The 20,559-nt window shown below is 44.9% G+C and overlaps 1 protein-coding gene across 5 annotated transcripts in view; it reads left to right on the top strand.

The window, feature by feature from the left end:
• sox6 (SRY-box transcription factor 6) overlaps window positions 1-20,559 on the top strand; it is a 151,065-nt gene that overhangs the window by 88,744 nt on the left and 41,762 nt on the right. For 4 of the 5 annotated variants that reach the window (XM_061751272.1, XM_061751289.1, XM_061751253.1 and 1 more), the window contains 2 exons: window positions 7,127-7,250; window positions 11,664-11,743. In XM_061751272.1, the coding sequence (XP_061607256.1) occupies window positions 7,127-7,250; window positions 11,664-11,743 (204 nt within the window). The remainder of the gene's footprint in view (window positions 1-7,126; window positions 7,251-11,663; window positions 11,744-20,559) is intronic. The other variant, XM_061751282.1, reaches the window with a different exon arrangement.

The raw sequence follows: 20,559 nt of genomic DNA, 5'->3' as shown, positions 1-20,559 counted from the left end.
CGGGTGCTTTGCTCTGGTCTCCTGCTGTATGGTTCCACCATTTAGCTGAGCTGGTAGGACGTGCTTTGACCTATAACCTATTCTCTTCAAACATGTATAATACTGAGGGAAAAAAATCAGTGATTTGACTTTACAGGATGTTCATCTTCCACCTAAGTATTACAATGAGGCACTTGTTTTCTTCGACCTTGACTAGACCGAGGCAGCAGTGGCGTGCCTTCAGTCGAGGGAGAACACATTTCGCAGTGTGATGCTGATCTGGCTTCCCATCCCGATATACATAAACGGTTTTTTCGACTAATGTTGTGCAAACTGTTTTGTCTTTGCCTTGGCTTTACGTGCCCATCGTCTTTAGCGGTAGCCACACTCACACAGAGAAAGCGTTGCATTAATAGGATCCACTATGTGCGGGGGGAGGGGGGGGGGGGTGCCGACAGCGTGAAGGGTGTGTGTGTTTTCTTAGGGCCGCGGGTGGCAAAGCAAAGCATTCAGCCCAGCGCCAGCGTAAGAAAGGAGCTTCTTGTTTTCGGGGGCGGAGGCGAGTCCAAGCATTTCCCGATGGAGCACGGTGAACGGACAAAGTTTCCTTGCAAAGTCTTCCGTAGGAAAAGAATGGTGCAGCTTGAGTTTGTTTGTCTTGATCATATTTTTTTTTCTACAGTTTGCTTTCAAACCTTACAGTCAATCATAAGGATGGATATATACTTACTGTCCAGTGAACACCCGCCCTTCATGGGGGATAGGGACAGAGCTTTGCCACGAATAGCCAAAAGCTGCCAATAATGGCATCAACACCATACTTGTAGCATGTACACAATCATGAACACATGCCACATAAATGCTTGCATTCAGGAGCGAAATTGTTCAACACAAACAACATTGTAACAGCTAGCATACTGGTCCGACTAAATAATACGCTGCCGCAAACTGATATCACACATGGGCAGACAAATATGCACACTAGCAATTTACACAAACGCTGCAAGTCACTGACTCACATGTACACACAATAATGAATATGAGAACAGTGATTTGTGAACATTCAGTTTGCCGTGAAAGCTTTTACATGCTGTAATCCACCAAGCAGAATGCTTTGATATGGTTCAGTTATTGATTTTTTATTTTTTGTATAAGTGTATGATAGAGATTCATCGGAGTGTGGGGGAGATTAATAAGAGTCTGGGGAGGTTCATAAAAGTTGTAATATATGTATAAATAGTCCCGAAAATGCGCGGTCGCTACGTCACGAATTTCACCTATTGCGGGGGTGGTCCGGAATCGTACCCCCCTCGATAAACGAGGAATTACTGCATGTGAAGTTACGGTAGCAGTTTTTGTTTGGGTAGCGGTCGTCCCCATGTTGACATTTCTTAGCTGGCAATGTGGCTAATCCATGACAAATGTTTTTTTAAGACCTTACCGCGGCCCGACAATGATGGTCCACGCTCCCGTTTCCACACAGTGCGGATGATGTGTGTGTGTGTGGTACGATGACGCAAGCCTCAAACCCGCTCGTGGATTTGTTTGTCTGCTCGCGCTTTCTCGTCATTAGAAATGCCGTTTGAGGGGTCTCTGTGGATATGCGCGAACCTTTATTTTGTGGCGAGACCTTGAAGAGGTATTAATTCAGAAGATTGCATATCCTTTTCAAATATAACATTTACTTTTAATATTGAAACAGTCAGTATTTTTATTTTAAGGGCGAAATGGTGGAAATACGTGTGCTACAGAGAAAATGAGGATTGTGTTTGTATGATGAAATGCATTCCCTCCACCAGATAAAAGACCTGAATTCAGACATCATTAATCATGATTATTTTTCTCCGAGTGCGGCTATGCCAGCAGTTCTACTCAGAATTGTGATGAAGTGAGGTGGTGTGATGGGGCGGACTGGAAGGATTTGGGGTGGGCTGCGTAAGGCGGGTCAGTGGGTTGGTCTAAACTGCTTTCAAGCTCCCCTCGACGTAATGCAGACTTATTGAAATGGCTGTTTTCCAAGAAGGCTTGTTTTACTGTGTAAGGAATTAGTGGAACAAGAAGTCATCTATTGGTCGTTCCCTCTCGATGGCTTGACCTCACGACACTCAGATTCGCTGCTCTTTCTCCTGAGCGGCACATACGCACAATGAGTACACATTTGAGATCACCGGTGAACTCAACGCACTTCCCAACAAGCGGCAGTTTGCCACAATTGCAAAAAATGATTGCCGCTCCCGGGTAAAGTTGACTGTCAAACTAAACATAAAACAAAGGCACGGGCTGCTTACTGCTTCCGAGGTATGCCGTCGTTTTACTGTTCCTGTCCATCCGTCCATTATAATTGCGTTGAATTATGAATTTTTCTCAATCAAAATATCCTTGAATAAACAGGGATAAAGCATCAATAGGCGTCAATAAGCATTTTCGAGGTTGGTCCCCGCCCCCACCCCCAAGAAAATGAAAAGAAAATGATTGTCTTTTTCAAATGGAGGATGTATTCCTTCCCAAAAGTGTTCCGTAGTCGTCACCTGACTTCAACACAGTCAACTCCGCCTACATTTGGCGTAAGGACGTCGAACGAAACAAAACAAGAACAACTGCGGTAAGGTAAACCGTGAATGAACTGCTCAAAATGATCATAAATCACCATAACAACCTGATTAACAACGACAGAAGGTTTCAATACGCTTTTCATTGCCTCAATTTATCAAACACTGAGTAGACGCTGCCCTCAAATCCAAACAGCTTGCCGGCGCTGGCCGGCGACAGACTTCAATCGGGTCATCTGAATTGATGATCTATGTTGCGAGGAGGCGAAAACCTCTGCTGGAGCGCATCCTGGCAGAGCGCGGGGCCTCGGCCGAGTCCGTCTGACTGATCGCTACAGATGCTCCTCTTCGAGTATTCCGAGTCAGATCCTTGGCGCCGGGTCTTGAGGGACAAACAATAGCACCTGTTCCTCATAAGATCGGCCGCTCGTGGTTCTATAATGAAGCTTGAGGGCAGATGGTGTGAAATTACATTATCCAGTTGTTAGCGGAGCTGTGACAAAGAAGCGGCGCCGTTGTATCGCCGAACACGGAAAAGTCAACGAGTGCAAATGATCTTTGCGACATGCAATTGGCACATGTCGACACACTCTCGGTTCTTTCTTTGCTGGAATCTACTTTTTTTCTTGTCGCTTACTTGGAAAAAAAAAACCCACTGGGTATTATGCTAGAAGCGTCCCTGCGACGTGCAAGCACTTAATTGACGGCCCCACGAAGCTCCGCCATTTTTTCCCACCTTGAAGCGCCTCACAATTTGAGTCGCCTCGCTCTGACATTAGTTGCTGCTTATTAAACTTTAATGCTGGGAGCTCATTACTGCAAATCACGTCCATTCAAACTCCATGCGTTTATTTCTAAACCAGTGCTTCTTCGTACTCTCAGTTTTGGCTGGCTAAATCCTGTATATTTTGTGCCATATTTTAATACGATAAAGGTAATAAACGCTGATATCCCGAAATAAATTATATCGTTTATAGTTAATGTTGCAGGAGGGAAATATGTGGGGTTATTCCCATTAATGGTTCCATCCGCAATTAAGTAGTATCAATTAAATCATAACATTGCAGAAATGTGCAAAATCAACGACAATTTTTTCAGTCCCCCCCACATATATCCTAACTATTTTAGTCTGTGTATGTGATTATATTTGGATATAAGTCGAAGTTGTTTTCATAGTTTGGCCAGGGGTGGCATTTATACTCCGGAGCGACTTATATGTGAAATTACAGGAAGTCCTCGATTTACGAACGAGTTCCGTTCCTACGCTGGCGACGTAACACGATTTTCCGCGTAAGTCGGATTTCACTGTTAAAGTCGAAATTTACGGCGAAATACTTCAGTTACGGGTATTCTACCACGCGATTGTGACAGCAAGCACAGTGTGTGTGGGCGTGTGCGTCGATGTATGTGTGTGAAACGACTGCGAAGGAGGAAAGAGTGCGCGCCGGTGCGAGTGTGTACAGTGGCGAGTGTAGTGACGGCGACCGGGGAAGAGTCGCGATTAGCGGAGGACCCGTTGACGTCGAATGCGCAGAGGAGCTAATAAAGCCGTTCGAGCAGCAAATTTATTGTCAGAAGGGAGTTCACCCCCGAGGAGGACGACCTCGGTCGGCCCCGCAGAAGGCGTAGCAGGAAAGGTTAACGCTTCGTATAAAGAAACTCAAATCCATTCAAGTAAAAACATAAGATGCTGTACTTCCCATTACTGCTGAGAGTGTGAAAAAAGGAGGGCGAAAAAGGCAAAGATGCTCCCGCCGCACAAACACAGACACGCGCTATGCGCTAGCTAAGCAAAAACACTGTGGTGCTGGGACAAAATGGCGGACGAGGCACGGGCGTCGTAAAGTCGAAACGTCGTGGGTCGAGGACTTCCTGTATTAACATAACACATTATTATATAATTTCACGTTATTTTCACAGTGACAACCGCAAGAGGGCGCTCTAGGCTTGCGTATCTGTACCTGCTACTTCTGTACCTCTGAAAATTGCTCATTTCAACATTAGCGGTAATTTATAAAAAACAACTGAGAAGGAGTGAAACAAAAATGGCATCGAAAAGAAAATCATATTCTGCAGATGACAAGCTGCAAGTAGTGAAATATGCAGCCGAAAAAAACGCTAACCGAGCAGCAGAAAGAAAGTTTGCAGTGAGCGAGAAACTTGTATGGGGCTGCCTCTATTCTATTTTTTATTTTCAATTGCCTTTCAAGATGAAATGTCTGTTCTTGGTGTTGGATTTTATCAAATAAATTACTTCAGTGCGACTCACATATGTTTTTTTCCTTCTTTATTATGCTTCTTTTTTTGGGGGGGGGGCTGGTGCGACTTATAGTCCGGAATATACGGAAAATGTGTATGGCAGTAATTTTAATTCAAGAATGAATTCATTTTCGACCGACTGAAATGTGAGCATTTATTTTAACTTCAGGTGCAAATGGATAGAAATATATTGATCTGAATGAAATGCTGAGTAAAATATCTGACAGTAAATATTGTTATTCAGGGTTATTGCTATAAGCATATGAAGTACCACGTTGTCCCACTCGTCTGAATAAACATTTTCAGGAGCAGAACCCATCTGGTTTTACGTTCCAAATAGTCCAACACAGAACAAGCTGTGTACCCTTGCTTGAGTCATGTTATGTTATGTTATGTTATGACATTAATTATTGTGTTTTTCCTTACAAGTGAGGAGGCCAAGATCCATTGGTCAGCCTTTCAGCTCGGAAACACAGCGCAGCAAATCCCTTGAAAGCAATTATTTGTCACCGTCTCCTCGGACATTTGTTTTTACTCCGTTTTACAGAATTGCTATTACGTACAGTTCATTTCTATGATTCTCGAATGGACCGTCTGGACTTTGTTGCCTTTTTGTTTGGTTTTGTGTGTAGCTTGGCACCTGTGGAGGGATCAATGAAGTTTTTTTGCCGCTTCCATGTGCTAAGTGTGAGAGAAAGTAGGTGCAATCCTGTGTTAGGTGTGTACAAGCTGAAAAAGTGGGGACCTCACCAGGCTGACTTCATGCCCCAGTGCAGCGACAGTAATTGCAACCAGTCCCCTTTTTATTGCGACTTGATTTTAAAGAGGGTTGAAGGTTGAAACGTTGTGTAAAGTCTTTATTTTAGGCGATGGCCTTTATGAAGCCATTTTCCAGGCGGGTTCCCCTGAGGTGGCCCGGCCCGACGTTAGATTCACCCTCTCGGGCCCGTAGTAGCCGGGCTGCTCTCTGTCAAAGATCCCCAGGAAGCAGGGAGTGACAGTAAGATTGGCCCTTGCTGCATGTGCGCAACCCCCCGCAGCTCTTTGGCAACATAAGCTGCTCACCCACCCTTGACTCCAGTGTGGAGTTTGTGTTGATATTCCCTGTCGGGTCGAGAAGTCAGCAAATGAAGGAAGGTTTGATGCGACACTGCGACAGACAGGCACAAAGAAAAATGACTGTCCAGTGGTGCCTTGAGATACAAGTGACTTGCTTTCGTTTGACCAAGTTTTTGCTTTGACTTGTAAGCGCAAACGTACGAGCGCTGGCAGAATGTTCATTGCCACTCCCAGTTGAAGTTTACTGTCAAACCAAACATAAAACTCAGGGAATTACACTTTGTGTGTTTAAAACAACCACATAGTTTAGCCTTTAAGTCCACTAGATTAACGCTAATGTTAAATAGCATCGATGTTGCGGTGTTATAACCCTTGAAGCAATGGATTGGACCCAAACAGTGCAGCATCAAATGTAGACAGACAATGTATCAGTACTCTCAGTATTACATTCTTTATCCTCTGTGACAAACGACTAATATTAGTGCCGTACCGATGAGTTGTGGGGGGAGTCTGTCTCGTACTGCCCCCAGGTGGCCCAAGTGGGCACACCAGAAAGCGCAGCACAATTGCCGTTCAATTGATCCAGCGTGTTTTTCTTGGCTTTTAAATGTCATTTGTTTTTTTGTCTTTGTTTTTAAATTCTTGAAATCATGTAAACCACAGTGAGTTAGTTACCTTGTGTGTGAAATGTGCTATATAAATACATTTGCAGTGCTATTTTTCCTCATTAAAAAACACATTCCAAACTTATTTTGTCGTTTTATGGGGGAAAGGCTGGAACGGATTAACAGCATTGCCATTCATTTCAATGGGAAAAGAGGATTTGAGATAAGAATGTTTTGAGTGGGCATCTCGAGGCACCACTGTACTCTCCAAAGTTTTCTTTCTCACTATCAACAGCGACGACTTCATGTGCGATGCGTGCGGCAACGGTCGTCACAGTTAGGGGAAGCTCCACACGACATTTCGCAGGGCTTCCCTGCACAAGTCGTAATAAAGAGCCTCTCGGTCATGCTGTGACTTCCACTCGCTGGCGCTGGAACAATAAGTTCAGTCTTTGATGTCTTCAAGCGAAAGAGTGGTTTGGAGTAAGAGCAGGCGTAGATCTGCCAGGTTTTGTGTGAGGACACGAGGGTCCGCCATCGCCACGGAGCCCCCTGTCAGCACGCGTTAGGCAGACCTGTGATCTGGATCCCCCCCCACCCTGAGCGCAATCTGTGATTCTGCGTACCATGCCTTCGCTTAGGCCTCCCTCTGATCTCCGCTCTCTATCTGTTCAGCAGGTCCAGGGTCACATGCCTCCGCTCATGATCCCCATTTTTCCACACGACCAACGCACTCTGGCAGCAGCCGCCGCCGCCCAGCAAGGCTTTCTCTTCCCTCCGGGAATGTCTTATAAGCCAGGTATGCTTTGCGACTGAAGCCATTTCATCCCTCCTGTGCTTTCTCCACACATGTACAGTATCACATTCTTCCTCTGACATCTTCAAGTTTGAGCAATGCCTTTTAAAACGCAACAAACAAATAGAGTTGGAGGTTGAGTTTATTGTAGTCTACATAGAATAACAGATACGGTCAAGCTGTGCTCGATGGCTTTTCCAATGACAATCGAATACCAGGTCCTATTTTACTGTTGCATGCATCTACTGTATTTTTGGAATAAAAAGTCACATGACAACTATACATCATGCGTGGTCATATGATGTAAGAAACAGGTTTGAGAAGTTCAGCATAACAAGTCAGTGAAAGGGAAAAATGATAACCAAAATCTCTTAACTTTGTGAAAAACAAATATGCATGATCCTCATTATAAATACATTTTTTTCTTTCATTCATTTTTCTTACACCCCGAGTTCTCCATTCGCAGGGTTTAGGCATCATCAGGCTGGACAGCAGAGAATTGACGGCCATTAAAATTGCATTGAAAAAAAATAAAATAAATAGAAATTCTTGAGTAAGTCCGCATAAGCACATTTTCGGGGTTGCTCCTCTTCAGAAAAGCCGCAGAATATTGTCTTCTATGACAAAATAGGTACTGAACCTACAAAGAGAAAAAGTTTACGAGCTTCATCCTTTCTTTAGTAATAAATCAGCAGTACAATAAGTGTAAAAAGCGCCCAAAAACGCCACGCAGAGCAGTGACTTTGATGCTAATATTTCTTGTTTTCGTGACACTTCAACCTGTGAAACAACAAAAACAGGATGGAGAAAGGGACTTTTGATGGCAAACTAATCATTTATGAAACTCGCCGTGAGCGACACCGACTCACCGCACGGCTCGAGCTAAACGTCGGGGACTTTTTCAGATGGCGTTCGTCGATCACTCTGTGAACCCATAACACATACACATACCATTTACATACTGTACATAATGTTTTGATGTTGCCGCATCAGGTGGCTAAACTTCTCCCACTTCCAGTGCGTTGGCATTTCTCGCCCTCACAATCGATGTGACAAGTTGACGTTCAGCGCTTGATCTTGATCTTATTTATATCTGAAGCGACGCAATGTCGTCATCTACAGGGATCTGTTAGTCATTACAGCGGTTTACGAACATGAATTTCACAGTCGAGCTGGGCGAGACCCTCGGCCATGCCTTCCCATTGGAATAACGTACTTGATGATTATATACAGTACGTCAGTGGCAGTACACAGTTGGATGTCCATGGCAATGAAAGACGTCATTTCAAATTAGATTGTATAAATGTGCACTGAACAAAGGAATAGTTGAAAGTCAGTGTAGTCTTGATTAAAAAAAAAATAAATGTCATAGCCAGAACAAAGCGAGCCTGTGCGTATTGTGAAAGTGAAGCAGAACGTGAACGATGACTGAAATCAGCACGGGGAAACCCAAGGAAGTCAGCAGGTTTGGAGCAGCGGTACATTAAAAAGGTGCGGAAGGGCAGTTAATGAATTAACTCCAAAACCACAGGATGAAATGTCAGCTATTTTGGAACTGTGGGGCCATGACAGCCTAAACAAAGTGCCTGAGGGGGAAGTCTTTTACCACTGCGCCTTTTGCAAGAGGTTTGACGTCGAAAATGTTTTAGTTCAAATAACGGAAGCTATTATGGAATCACGGTCGGAGGTTGCTGTGTATGTGCTTGCTGCATAATGCATGAGTTGATGAAGAAATAGCTGGGGGGGGTCTGCAAATGACTGTTACAGGAGAAGTATTTCAAAACATCTATTATTTCTCCCCGTCCAATACAATACACACAATGCAGCCAGAGAGGACAATGTTATCACCCCCACCTGCAGCGCACGCAGGATGCCGCCACGTTCTTTCTCCTCGGCGGAAGTGGCCGAGCATTTACTTCCGAGACGAAAGCGCACTAATCTGATGTTATCGTTATGAGACAGCTCCCGGGGACCACTGATTATGACCCCAACCCCGTTGCGCTCACATGGCAACAAAGTCACTCAGGCGCCGTGGCGCTAAGTCATCACCCCATCCACCGGCTGTGCTCAATGGCCTGCTATTGTACGCTAGGCAAGCACAGCCTTTCGAGCAGCGGCTCATCTTTGAAACAAATAGGCCTTTCCGGCCCATCGACGTTGTTTACGAAGATATCAAAGCAGTCGGGCCCACATACGCCTGTCATGATGACACTGCAGTTTCCTTTTCCCCCCACAACACACGGCGGAAGAAATCAAACAAAAGTAACATCAAAACAGCGTTGAAATACGTTCTCAGAGTTAGTTTTATAATCCAAATGTCCAAAAAGTCAAAAAGAACATTTCAAATGTATGCGACTACTTCCTATCCACGACTGGCATTTCATGCCATCATTTTTGGCATTCGTATGTTCGGGATTAGTCATTACAGATGTCGACAATTCAGTTGCAGATATCCGTAATTCAGCATTGACTAGGCGAAACTCAATTTCAGCTATCTCTTTTGTTTTGAATCGTTACCTGACAGATCATTCCAAATATTCCAAATGCAATTACGACAAGTCAGTAAGACAGGTCGTTGAAATTTGTATTTATTTGAAATGTTGAATCCGCTTGCCATTGGGCCAGAGCCTAGACTGGAACCCCCAACCTCAACTACTGCTAACCTCCCGTCCACCAGGCCGCGAAGTGACTCTTCTAGTCGTAAGAATTATAGGCTGCAGTGACCAGGTCAACAAGGGACAAGTCGTGGCTAAAACGGGTTTAAAAGATGATGCCCGTTTCAGCAACAACACTGAGCTGGCACGACGCTCATTCTGCTGAAGCCAAGTGCCTAAATGCCGAATACACCCGAGACCCACATTGCCCCTCCCCAGCCGCAGCGGGGCACTCATTCAGGCCGCGACTCTCCCCAGGTTTCACACCACATCTAAAGACGCCCGGCCATTTGTTATTCCCAAATATCGAGACGAGAGGGAAAGCAATACCGAAATGAAGGAGCTTGTAGAAATAACTACGGCGCAAGCCCGCATATCCAAGCCAGCGCTATTGCAAACCGCTACTGCCGTGTGATTTGATTTGCTCCTAAATGGGGATTGAATTTCCGTGTCCCGTATCACATTGTGCTGTGCTGTACAAGATTGCAAAGTGAGGCGAGCGGGCCGGGGCAAAGTGAAAGAGAAGGTACATACATTTACCTTGTCTGTGGCCTAATGGCTCCATATGTCGGTGAGGAGAAGTGACAGGAAGAAGTGGCGTCTGAGCGGAGGCCTCCCCCCTCACCCGCCCACACCCCCACTCGCACAGACGCATGATTCAAACCAGCCGGGCAGCTACAAACACTGCGCTCGTCCATCTTTCTAAGGTTATTCTGGCCGAGTCAACGCGCTGGCTATTTGTCGCTCCATTCTTCCGATGCGCAGTTGTCATCTCAGATATCTGCATCGTCAGTTCACCCACAGGACAATGAGGTCACTTTAGACATTCATGTCTACGGGGTTTCTCATGACAGAGCTCCATAATTCAGTTGCAGATATGTGCCGTGTATATCTGCGACTCATTTGTCGATATCTGTAACAGCAGTTTGAGAGGTCTACAATTTGATTTGGACTAAGCAGAATTCCAGTTTCAAATAGCTTTCATTCACCTCAATTTAGGATCCACGTGTGTCTTTTCGGATGTCTCGAATTTAGTTTAAACTGGGCAAAATCACATTGTAGATGTATGTAATTCAGTTTTTGACAGTTTTGAACCTAAATTACAGATAGCTCTAGCTGTCATTTTGACCAGTCACAATTAGACGTCGATATCTACAATGTCAAACTTTGAAATGTTCGATCCGCAAACTGCCGTGAATAACCGTCATACAGCAGTCCGTTTTAGTGACTGCCATTGACAAAACAGGCCGCCGTGTAATGAGCAATTCCTGCTCGCAGTGATGTGTGAAATCAAAATGCGCAGCATTGTTTAATCTTGGTATTTTGCCGGCACTCTTGTTCTAACCAGTTCAAACACATGTTTTCACTCTAGTCCCAGTCAGAAACAATATTGCGCTGCACAATAGCCAGCCAAGCCTACAGCTGCACGGAGTGCCTGAGTCTATTGCATAATTGCTAATTGAATATCAGAGGAGCTCCTTAATTTCACTTCGCAAACCCAGCGAGCACACACAAGCCTAAGGAGTTCCTCAGAAGAGGGCGAACGGCGTGTGACGTTCCCGAGTAATCCTGCTGCAGTCAAAGCAGTTGAACCTTTTGTTAACGCAGATGTTTGGGCTTGAAGCTGAGGTATTGCTGCAATGTGCCACATGGCCGCATTAATGTACTGCAGCAGGACCCGGGATCCGTGTTGGCGCTTGTCTGCACGCTGTGGGCCAGCTCATTGTCTCAACCTGTATACATTGTTGTCTCTCGCTGACAGGTGATAACTACCCCGTGCAGTTCATTCCCTCCACAATGGCAGCTGCGGCAGCGTCAGGACTCAGCCCCCTCCAGCTGCAGGTATGTACAGTTCTATGACAAAGAATGCTAGGGACGCCTGCCAAGCCTTGGGCAGAAAGGATGGCTAAGCAGCTGTACGCTAAGTAATGAGCTGCACACTAAATAATCCTGGAGCACCTCCCCCCCGCACACATATGCTCATCATATTACATATGTAATTCATCCAGTTTTATAGAGGCTTTATCCTCTCTGGCCTTCCCAGACAGAGGTGGTATGAAGATAATCGTTATCAGAGGGAATGAGAATCACTTTGGTTGCCTTAATGGCCTGCCAGTAAATGTATCGGAGGGCAATTGACAATGGGAGCAAAGAATCTTTGTTATTGCTTTTTATCTTCTCAACCCACTGACATAGTTCTGTTATCAGCATCTCATATCTATGTGGGGGGGGGACAAAAGAAGATAGGAAGAAAAATGTGAGCAGTCATATCAGGTTGTGTGTGCAAAGAAAATGTTGGGAAAGGCTCCGTCCGCGCCCCATAGACTGCTCCAGGATGTTTCTCACACAGTTTTTAAAAAAGAAAGAGCTGAACCCAGGTCAGGTCCTAATCTGAGGCCACGATGTTTAATATAGATGATTATCTAGCTTCTTTCCTTCACATTCTATGATAAATACAGAGCAACAGTTAGCAGAGCTCCTCACAGCATGAGCTTTGGGGCCAAACGATTAGGATTCTTGTGACGATGCCCTTTGACATTTTCCAACAGAAGAAAAAACTATTGCGAGACTGCACAACAACATCCAGTCTAGTAACAATACAGTGGTGCCTTGAGAAACGAGTGACCCGACAATACTTGACGTTTTGGAGATGGATGATTTTTGTGACTCAACTCCACAACAAGCGGCAGTTTAGCAGATATAATTGGTAAATATTCTTCGGAAAAGAGGCTTCAAGCTGTTTATTGCCACTCTCAGCTGAAGGTTCCTGTTAAAGTCAACATAAAACAATCATAATTACGTGTCGTGTATTTAAAACAACCACATGGCTACCTTTATGCTAACATACAATGGGAAAATCCATCGGCACACAGGCTAACAATTAGCATCTATGCGGTGGTTTTGTTACCCTTTAAGCAACAGATATATGAACTCAGACGGTGCTGCGACACATGTAAACAGACCATATAACAAAAATATATATTATTTATCCCCTGTGAAGAACCACTAATATTACTGTCGTACTGAGAAGCCGAGAGAGGAGCTGAACCTTCGGTACAGTATATCCATATTTCTGTGTCATACTATTCCCAGGTGGCCAAGGCGCACATACCAGAATGAGCAGCACAATTGAAAGAGTGACAAAACTGTTTATTTCTTTTTAATTGTAAAATGAAGTGTTTAATGCTTTAGAATTGTAAGGTATAATATTATAGAGTGCTGTTTTTCACATTAAAACATCCATCCATCCATTTTCCGAGCCGCGGGAGTGCTGGAGCCTATCCCAGCTATCATCGGGCAGGAGGCGGGGTACGCCCTGAACTGGTTGCCAGCCAATCGCAGGGCACACACAAACAAACAACAATTGGCACTCACATTCACACCGACGGACAATTTAGAGTCTTCAAGTAACGCACCATGCACGTTTTTGGGATGTGGGAGGAAAGCGGAGTACCCGGAGAAAACCCACGCAGGCACGGGGAGAACATGCAAACTCCACACAGGCGGGGCCGGGGATTGAACCGGGGTCCTCAGAACTGTGAGGCAGATGTCCACCGTGCCGCCTGCATTAAAACATACATTACAAAAAAGTTTTTGCTTTATGGGGGAGGCTGGAACAGATTCATGGCATTCATTTCAATGGGAAAAGATGATTTGACAAGCACCACTGTACTGTACTTTTTCTTTTTAAATACAAAAAAAAAAACTATTGGGAGACTGCATAACAATATCGAGTTTAGTGCCAATGCTTGTGTTGAAGTTGTAGACTCGAGTAGTAGACTCTTCCAGCCACAACAGTAAAAGTTGTGCAAAGATGTTATGCTGGATGCTCAACGTGCGCTGAAGAAGCAAGTCGAGATAAAACAAGCGAGCTGAAGAAAGAGGTGGGGGGACTCTTTGCACGCTGATATATGTGGCACTTGTCCTTCGGAGGCAACCGCTGCCAGTGTTAACGAGCCTTGGCAAGTTGTAACAGCGCTTGCAGCTGGCTCTGGAGAGCCCTGTGTCATTATGCACCCATGACAAGCGCTATCAGACGCGTGTAAGGTGTTCGCCGAGCTCTGCTTGCGTTTGAAGGGACGCCGCCCAAGTGGATTTGTGTCTCGGACGTGTGGTAATGGTTCGGTTTTAAACGTGTGTGCTTTGGACCCGTTGGAAAGAATGGCTGGTTCAAACGGGCGTGCTCTGTCTATTTATAGTTGGATGAGGTCAAATGAGACAGGCATATATCTGAAGGTTAGGGTGAAAAGGGGAGACCGATCTCGAGTCATTAATTGTGAATATGTATCTAAGCCTGGGAATGGGCGAAAGCAGCGCCTCAAAGACCATGACTTGGCTGCCCTTTAGTGAACATAGTCAACAAAAAGAGGTGCATTTCCCATTAAGTGAAGTCTGTCAGCCTGTCATATATTCCAAACGCTTTCTGCTATTTACCCGGCACCGAGACTCCTCTTAAAACAGCAAGGCAAATCAAACATGCCCTTTTCGACACAGCCGGGACCAACAAACCATGTGATTGCCGCGACTTCTTCGAGGAAAGCACAACGGGACAGCTATGATTAAAACTTGTCCTGCCTGAATAGCCACAATATTATTTCTTCACAACCCAAAAAGTACAGAAAATATATGGAGGAAAATATCGAGATGAGTACGGCGGTGCCTTGAGATACGAGTGACCCGACGTACGAGCTATTCGAGTTACAAGCAGCAGTTGGGCAGATAGGGAACATCTTCAAAAAAGAAGCTTCAAGCTAAAAATTGCCTCTTCCAGTTGAAGTTTAATATCAAACTAAACATAAAACAAATGGTGACATCTGCTAGCTTAATGCTAACACAATGGGAAACGTCATAAACTAGCTAATGAATAGCATTCATGATTTGGTGTTATCTTCTTCTTCTTTCCCTTTGGGCTTGTCCCTTTAGGGGTCGCCACAGCGCGTCATCCTTTTCCATGGAAGCCTATCTCCTGCATCCTCCTCTCCAACACCAAGTGCCCTCCTGTCTTCCCTCACGACATCCATCAACCTTCTCTTTGGTCTTCCTCTCGCTCTCTTGCCTGGCAGCTCCATCCTCATCATCCTTCTACCAATATACTCACTATTTCTCCTCTGGACGTGTCCAAACCATCCAAGTCTGCTCTCTCGAACTTTGTCTCCAAAACATCGAACCTCAGCTCATGAGCTCATTTCTAATTTTATCCGACCTGGTCACTCCGAGAGCAAACCTCAACATCTTCATTTCCGCCACCTCCAGCTATGCTTCCTTTTGTCTCTTCAGTGCCACTGTCTCTAATCCGTCCATCATGGCTGGCCTCACCACTGTTTTATAAACCTCCACTACTCTTTCCCATAACCTCATTGTGTGGCTCATCCACTTTATTCCTCTAGAGTTCCCACAGCTCTGCACATCACCCTTGTTCTTAAAAATGGACACCAGCACACTCTTCTTCCATTCCTCAGGTATCTTCTCACCTGCTAGAATTCTATTGAACAAGCTGGTCAAAAACTCCACAGCCACCTCTCCTAGATGCTTCCATACCTCCACAGGAATGTCATCAGGACCACCTGCCTTTCCATTTTTCATCCTCTTTAATGCCTTTCAAACTTCCCCCTTACTAATCATTGCCACTTCCTGGTCCACCACACTTGCCTCTTCTACTCTCCCATCTCTCTCATTTTCCTCATTCATCAACTCCTCGAAGTATTCTTTCCATCTATCTAGCACACTACTGGCACCGGTCAACATATTTCCATCTCAATCCTTAATCACCCTAACCTGCTGCACATCCTTCCCATCTCTATCCCTCTGTCTGGCCAGCCTGTTTAGATCCTTTTCTCCTTCTTTAGTGTCCAACCTGCCATACATGTCATCATATGCCTCTTGTTCAGCCTTTGCCACCTCTACCTTTGCCCTGTGTCGCATCTCAATGTATTCCTTTCCTGTCCCTCCAAATTCCTTTCCTGGATGCCGTACTTACCCATCACTTCTTCATCACCCCTATTACCTTCATCAACATGTCCATTACAATCTGCACCAATCACGACTCTCTCTCTGTCTGGGATGCTCAGAACTACTTTGTCTCGCTCCTTCCAGAATTTCTCTTTCACCTCTAGGTCACATCACACCTGTGGGGCAAAGCCACTAATCACATTACACATAACACCCTCAATTTCAGGTTTCAGCCTCATCACTCGATCTGATACTCTTTTCACCTCCAAGACATTCTTGGCCAACTCTTCTTTTAAAATAAGCCCGACTCCATTTCTCTTCCCATCTACACCATGGTAAAATAATTTCAACCCTGCCCCTAAACTTCTAGCCTTACTGCCTTTCCACCTGGTCTCTTGGACACACAATATAGCAGCCTTTCTCCTAACCATCATGTGAACCAACTCCCGAGATTTTCGTGTCATAGTCCCAACATTCAAAGTCCCCACATTTAGTTCTAGGCTCTGTGATTTCCTCTTCTCTTTCTGCCAAAGAACCTGCTTCCACCTCTTCTTCTTCGTCTTCTTCTTCGACTTCGACCCACAGTAGCTGAATTCCCACCGGCGCCCTGCAGGTTGTCGGCGCCGTTGGCGGACGTTGTTAACCCGGGCCACGACCGATCCGGTATGGAGTTCTTTGGATGAACGCTCATATTTGTTTGACAAAGTTTTAAGGCGGATCCCCTTCCTCACGCAACCCTCTGCATTTATCCGGGCTTGGGACCGGCCTACAGTTTGCACTGGCTTTTGCCCCCCACAGGCCTGCCTTATTCAGAATCAGAATCCTCTTTATTTGCCAAGTATGTCCAAAAAACACACAAGGAATTTGTCTCCGGTAATTGGAGGCGCTCAAGTTCGACAACAGACAGTCAATTGACAGAGAACACTTTGGAGACATAAAGACATTGACAAAAGCAGTCACTGAGCAATAAAGGGTTAATAGTTATCTGGTAATGCCGGTACAAATGATTATTTTATTTTGAAAATTGTGGAAAAAGATGCAGATGCTCTAGCACTTAGAGCAGTTCGAATGACTAATATTGCAAGAGTCCGGTGCAATGACCATTTTGCAAAGGCCGCCAAGACTTCAAGCGAGTAGTACGATAGTCTGGGACAATGTTGATTGTGCAAATGTTGCAGATACTCCTCAATCAGTGGTCAAATGGAGCAGATGCTACTCTGGCATGAGTGGCCAGTATTGGTCAACAACAGGTATGCAAATAGTGCAACGTGGCGAGACTACGACAGTGAGTGCACCAGTAATGTATAATTGGCCCGACAGAAATGTGACAACAAACTCAAGACAAAAAAAAAAAATAATAATGATTTGGTGTTATAATGCTTTGATATGTGGACACAAACGGTGCAGCAACATGTAGACAGGAAATATAACAATACTCATAGACATATATTCTTTATCCACGGCAAAAAATTATGATTAATAGTGCAGCTTACTCAGTCACAGTAGTTGTAAAGTCTTCTTCGTTTGTGTCTGCCAATGGCCAAGTCGCATGCGCCAGAATGACTCATAAGGCACCAACTGTCTAATTCTTTCCATTGCATTTAATTATGTTGTTACTATGTTGTTTTAGTAAAGTACAATATTCTATTTCACTTATTAAAACATTAAATTTTTTTTTACTTTTTGTCCAGAGGTTGGTATGAATTATTAGCATTTCCATTCATTTCAATGGGGAAAGATGATTCGACATGCAACTGTTTTGAGTTGTGAGCGTGGACCGAATTAAACTTGTATCTCGAGGCACCACTGTATAGTACACAGTGAAAAGATTTTTCATGAATCAGTTATATATATATATTTTTTTTTAATTTATTTTTTGTTCTCTTTACTACAAAAACTGTACTAGGGAAAAGTACATATAGTTGGTAATAATAACGTCTCATTTACATTTTGTGGCTGAGAATTCCACTACCCCCCCAATCAAACATTTACCTGCACAGGAAGATGTTATGTTCACCAATTTACTCTGGTTAGATTATTCAATATATGAACTGTTTAAAAAAAAAAAACAATCTTATTGGAAGAATTAATTCCCACAATGCTGCCGAGGTAATGGGATCCAGTCAGGGAGGCAGGCCGCAACGTCAGTCTTAATGTTGCGCGTGTCGGCCCTTCACAATCTCCTCTGTCATAACATTGTGGGATCCAGCCCTCGCAGAGAAGAACCCCAACAAGGTAACAAAGGCTTGGAGCTGACAGATGTAAATGAATCTTGCCGGATGTGTTTGACTGCCGGAGACTGTAATTTGCTTGTCAATACGGGGTGGTAGGTAGCGTCACTGCTGGCTGGCAGTCTGCGAGTGGCTTGTCAGCGCACACGGCTGTACCGCAGGGCAATTTCACTCAATGTGTTCCTGACAGATTGGCCCGCGTCCTCAACTCACAGGAGAGACGGCGGGTAAACTATCCCGGCGCGACGTGCCCCTCTTCATTAGCGGGCACACAGTGCGGCGATGAGGCCGGGATCAGCAGGAAACAATGGCTGCATCTCCGCCTGTCCTTGCCTGATTGGAAGTGACACCTCTCACCTCACAGAGGAAATTGTGCTTAGATTGTGCCACAATGTGTCTGGACACAAACTATATTCAGCTGAGTGAAGAAGCAAGGAGAGCATTTTCTTAATTCTACAAAAGACATATCTATTTGGGACATGAACATAATGTGTGGCTTATGCAGCTGCAGAATGAGAAACAATTTACCAAAAGGCAGTGAGAAACTTAATGCACACCTCCTCTGCCTAGAAACAGTGAAATAACTATTATCCCAATCCCACTTTATTCAAATGTAATCACAGTCACTTGATTTTGAGTATCCAAATAAATCTTTATTGTCCTTTTTTTTTTTTTTTTAAATAAAAAAATATCCCAACATGATATTTTTCATATGGCTGTAAGTCTAGTGCAGCAGTGGTTCAAACCAACTAAACAAATACGTGATCGGCTCAGGACAACTAATAATTAAATTAGCTGGAGCTACTTAGCGACTTGTGTATTTTTTTACCCAGTTCTTCCCACAAAATGAGTCCTATTGTGTCTCTGTTCTTGAAACTAGTATCTCATTTGTATTACATCAAAGCTGTCGGTAAGCCTTAACATGAACTTTAAACACACGGGCTCCAACCGTAAGAGATGAAAAGCACCCCACGTGCTCAGCGACGAGCAGACCTGACTTCTCACAGACAGATACAGCACAGCCGAAGCAGTCGTCATTGCTTTCGATGACTTGTGTGATAAGAAACAGTGCACCACGGTCTAGGGACAAACAGGAAGAAAGTGGGAGTGAAGCAAACCGCACATTATCTTTTGTTTGGATGTAAATGCCTGTGTAGTGCAGATGTGAAGAAAGATTCCATCATTAACAAGTGAGGCACTTTTGACTTTGAGAGAGAGGAGGGCAGGACACAGAGAAGCGACATACTGCAGAGAGCAGCTGTTTCTGTGTTTATGAGTGGAGGAGGCCAGTCTTTGAAGGTAACCCCGAGCAGTGCAGCAATGCTAGCTGCGTATGGAAGGCTGGCTAATAGGGTGGCTAGGTGAGCAGCTGGATGGAGGCTGTGGTGAACAGAGGGACAGATGGACAGATAGAGTGGATAATGCTGTGAGCAGCGCAGAATTGGAAGGCTGGCTCTGGGGCCTGCAGCCCCGGAGAGCCCATCACACACACCCGACTTCAAGAGAAGAGTTGCGCGTGTGTGTGTGTGTGTGTGTATTGACAGAGAAAAAGGGAAAGAGAAAGAGCTCAAATATACAGGGGCGCCAACATACCCATTTTTCAAGATACAAATTGTATATTTAAAACAACCACATATCTTTGCCACTCAATGCTAACACTAATTTGCACCTTTGTAGCGATGCTTTAACCCTTTAAACAGCGGATTGAACACAAGCGGGGCAGCAAGATATAGACAGACAATATAACAGTACTCGATGATCTATTCCTTATCCTCTGCGTAGAAAGACTAATATTAATGTCGTACTGATGACCCGAGAGGATTTGACACATCTCAATTTAGAGGTTATTATGAATGTCACTCGCTTTCTAGGCAGGACATGCCTCGTTGCAAAATGCTCTGCTGCAGGTCTGCCAAGAAGCGAAATGTGATTCATAATAACTCAATAGACAGAAGCATATCCGTCCGTCCTGTACTGTCCCCAGGCGGCCAAGGTGGGAACACCGGAGGGAGCAGCACAACGGCCATTCATTTGACGTAGGGTGACAAAAGCTGCGGTCAAGGAATGATTTCAATTTGTACGTCGAGGCACCGCTGTACTGTAGCTGGACGAAGAACTCGAAATGTCGAAAACAAGAAAGATGGGGTGGGGTTGGAGAGGAGCAGGTTGGGTGCCAGCAGATGAGACAGATGTTGGGCCATACTGGAAAGCGTCGGCACAGTGCACCAGGACGCCATCTTCCACTCTTGACATCTGGGCCTAGCCTGGGTCAGCCTGCCTGCTTGCCCTGGGCAATGAGCCTGTACAAGCCTTGTGGCAAACAGGGCTGGCGCTGTTCTGCCTTTTAAATGGTGAGGTGCACTGAAGCACAGTTAATGCCCTCATATCCAGCTCAGTGCCCAACGTCCAGGCCGGGCAGAGGTGAACGAGACTTTCACACACACAAAGAGGTAGTGTGTAATTATGATAGGATGGCAA

Source organism: Phyllopteryx taeniolatus, chromosome 2 (assembly GCF_024500385.1).
Source record: "Phyllopteryx taeniolatus isolate TA_2022b chromosome 2, UOR_Ptae_1.2, whole genome shotgun sequence".
Lineage (NCBI taxonomy): Eukaryota > Metazoa > Chordata > Actinopteri > Syngnathiformes > Syngnathidae > Phyllopteryx > Phyllopteryx taeniolatus.
The sequence above is the reverse complement of the archived record's forward strand: the minus strand, read 5'-3'. Positions and strand labels throughout refer to the sequence as shown.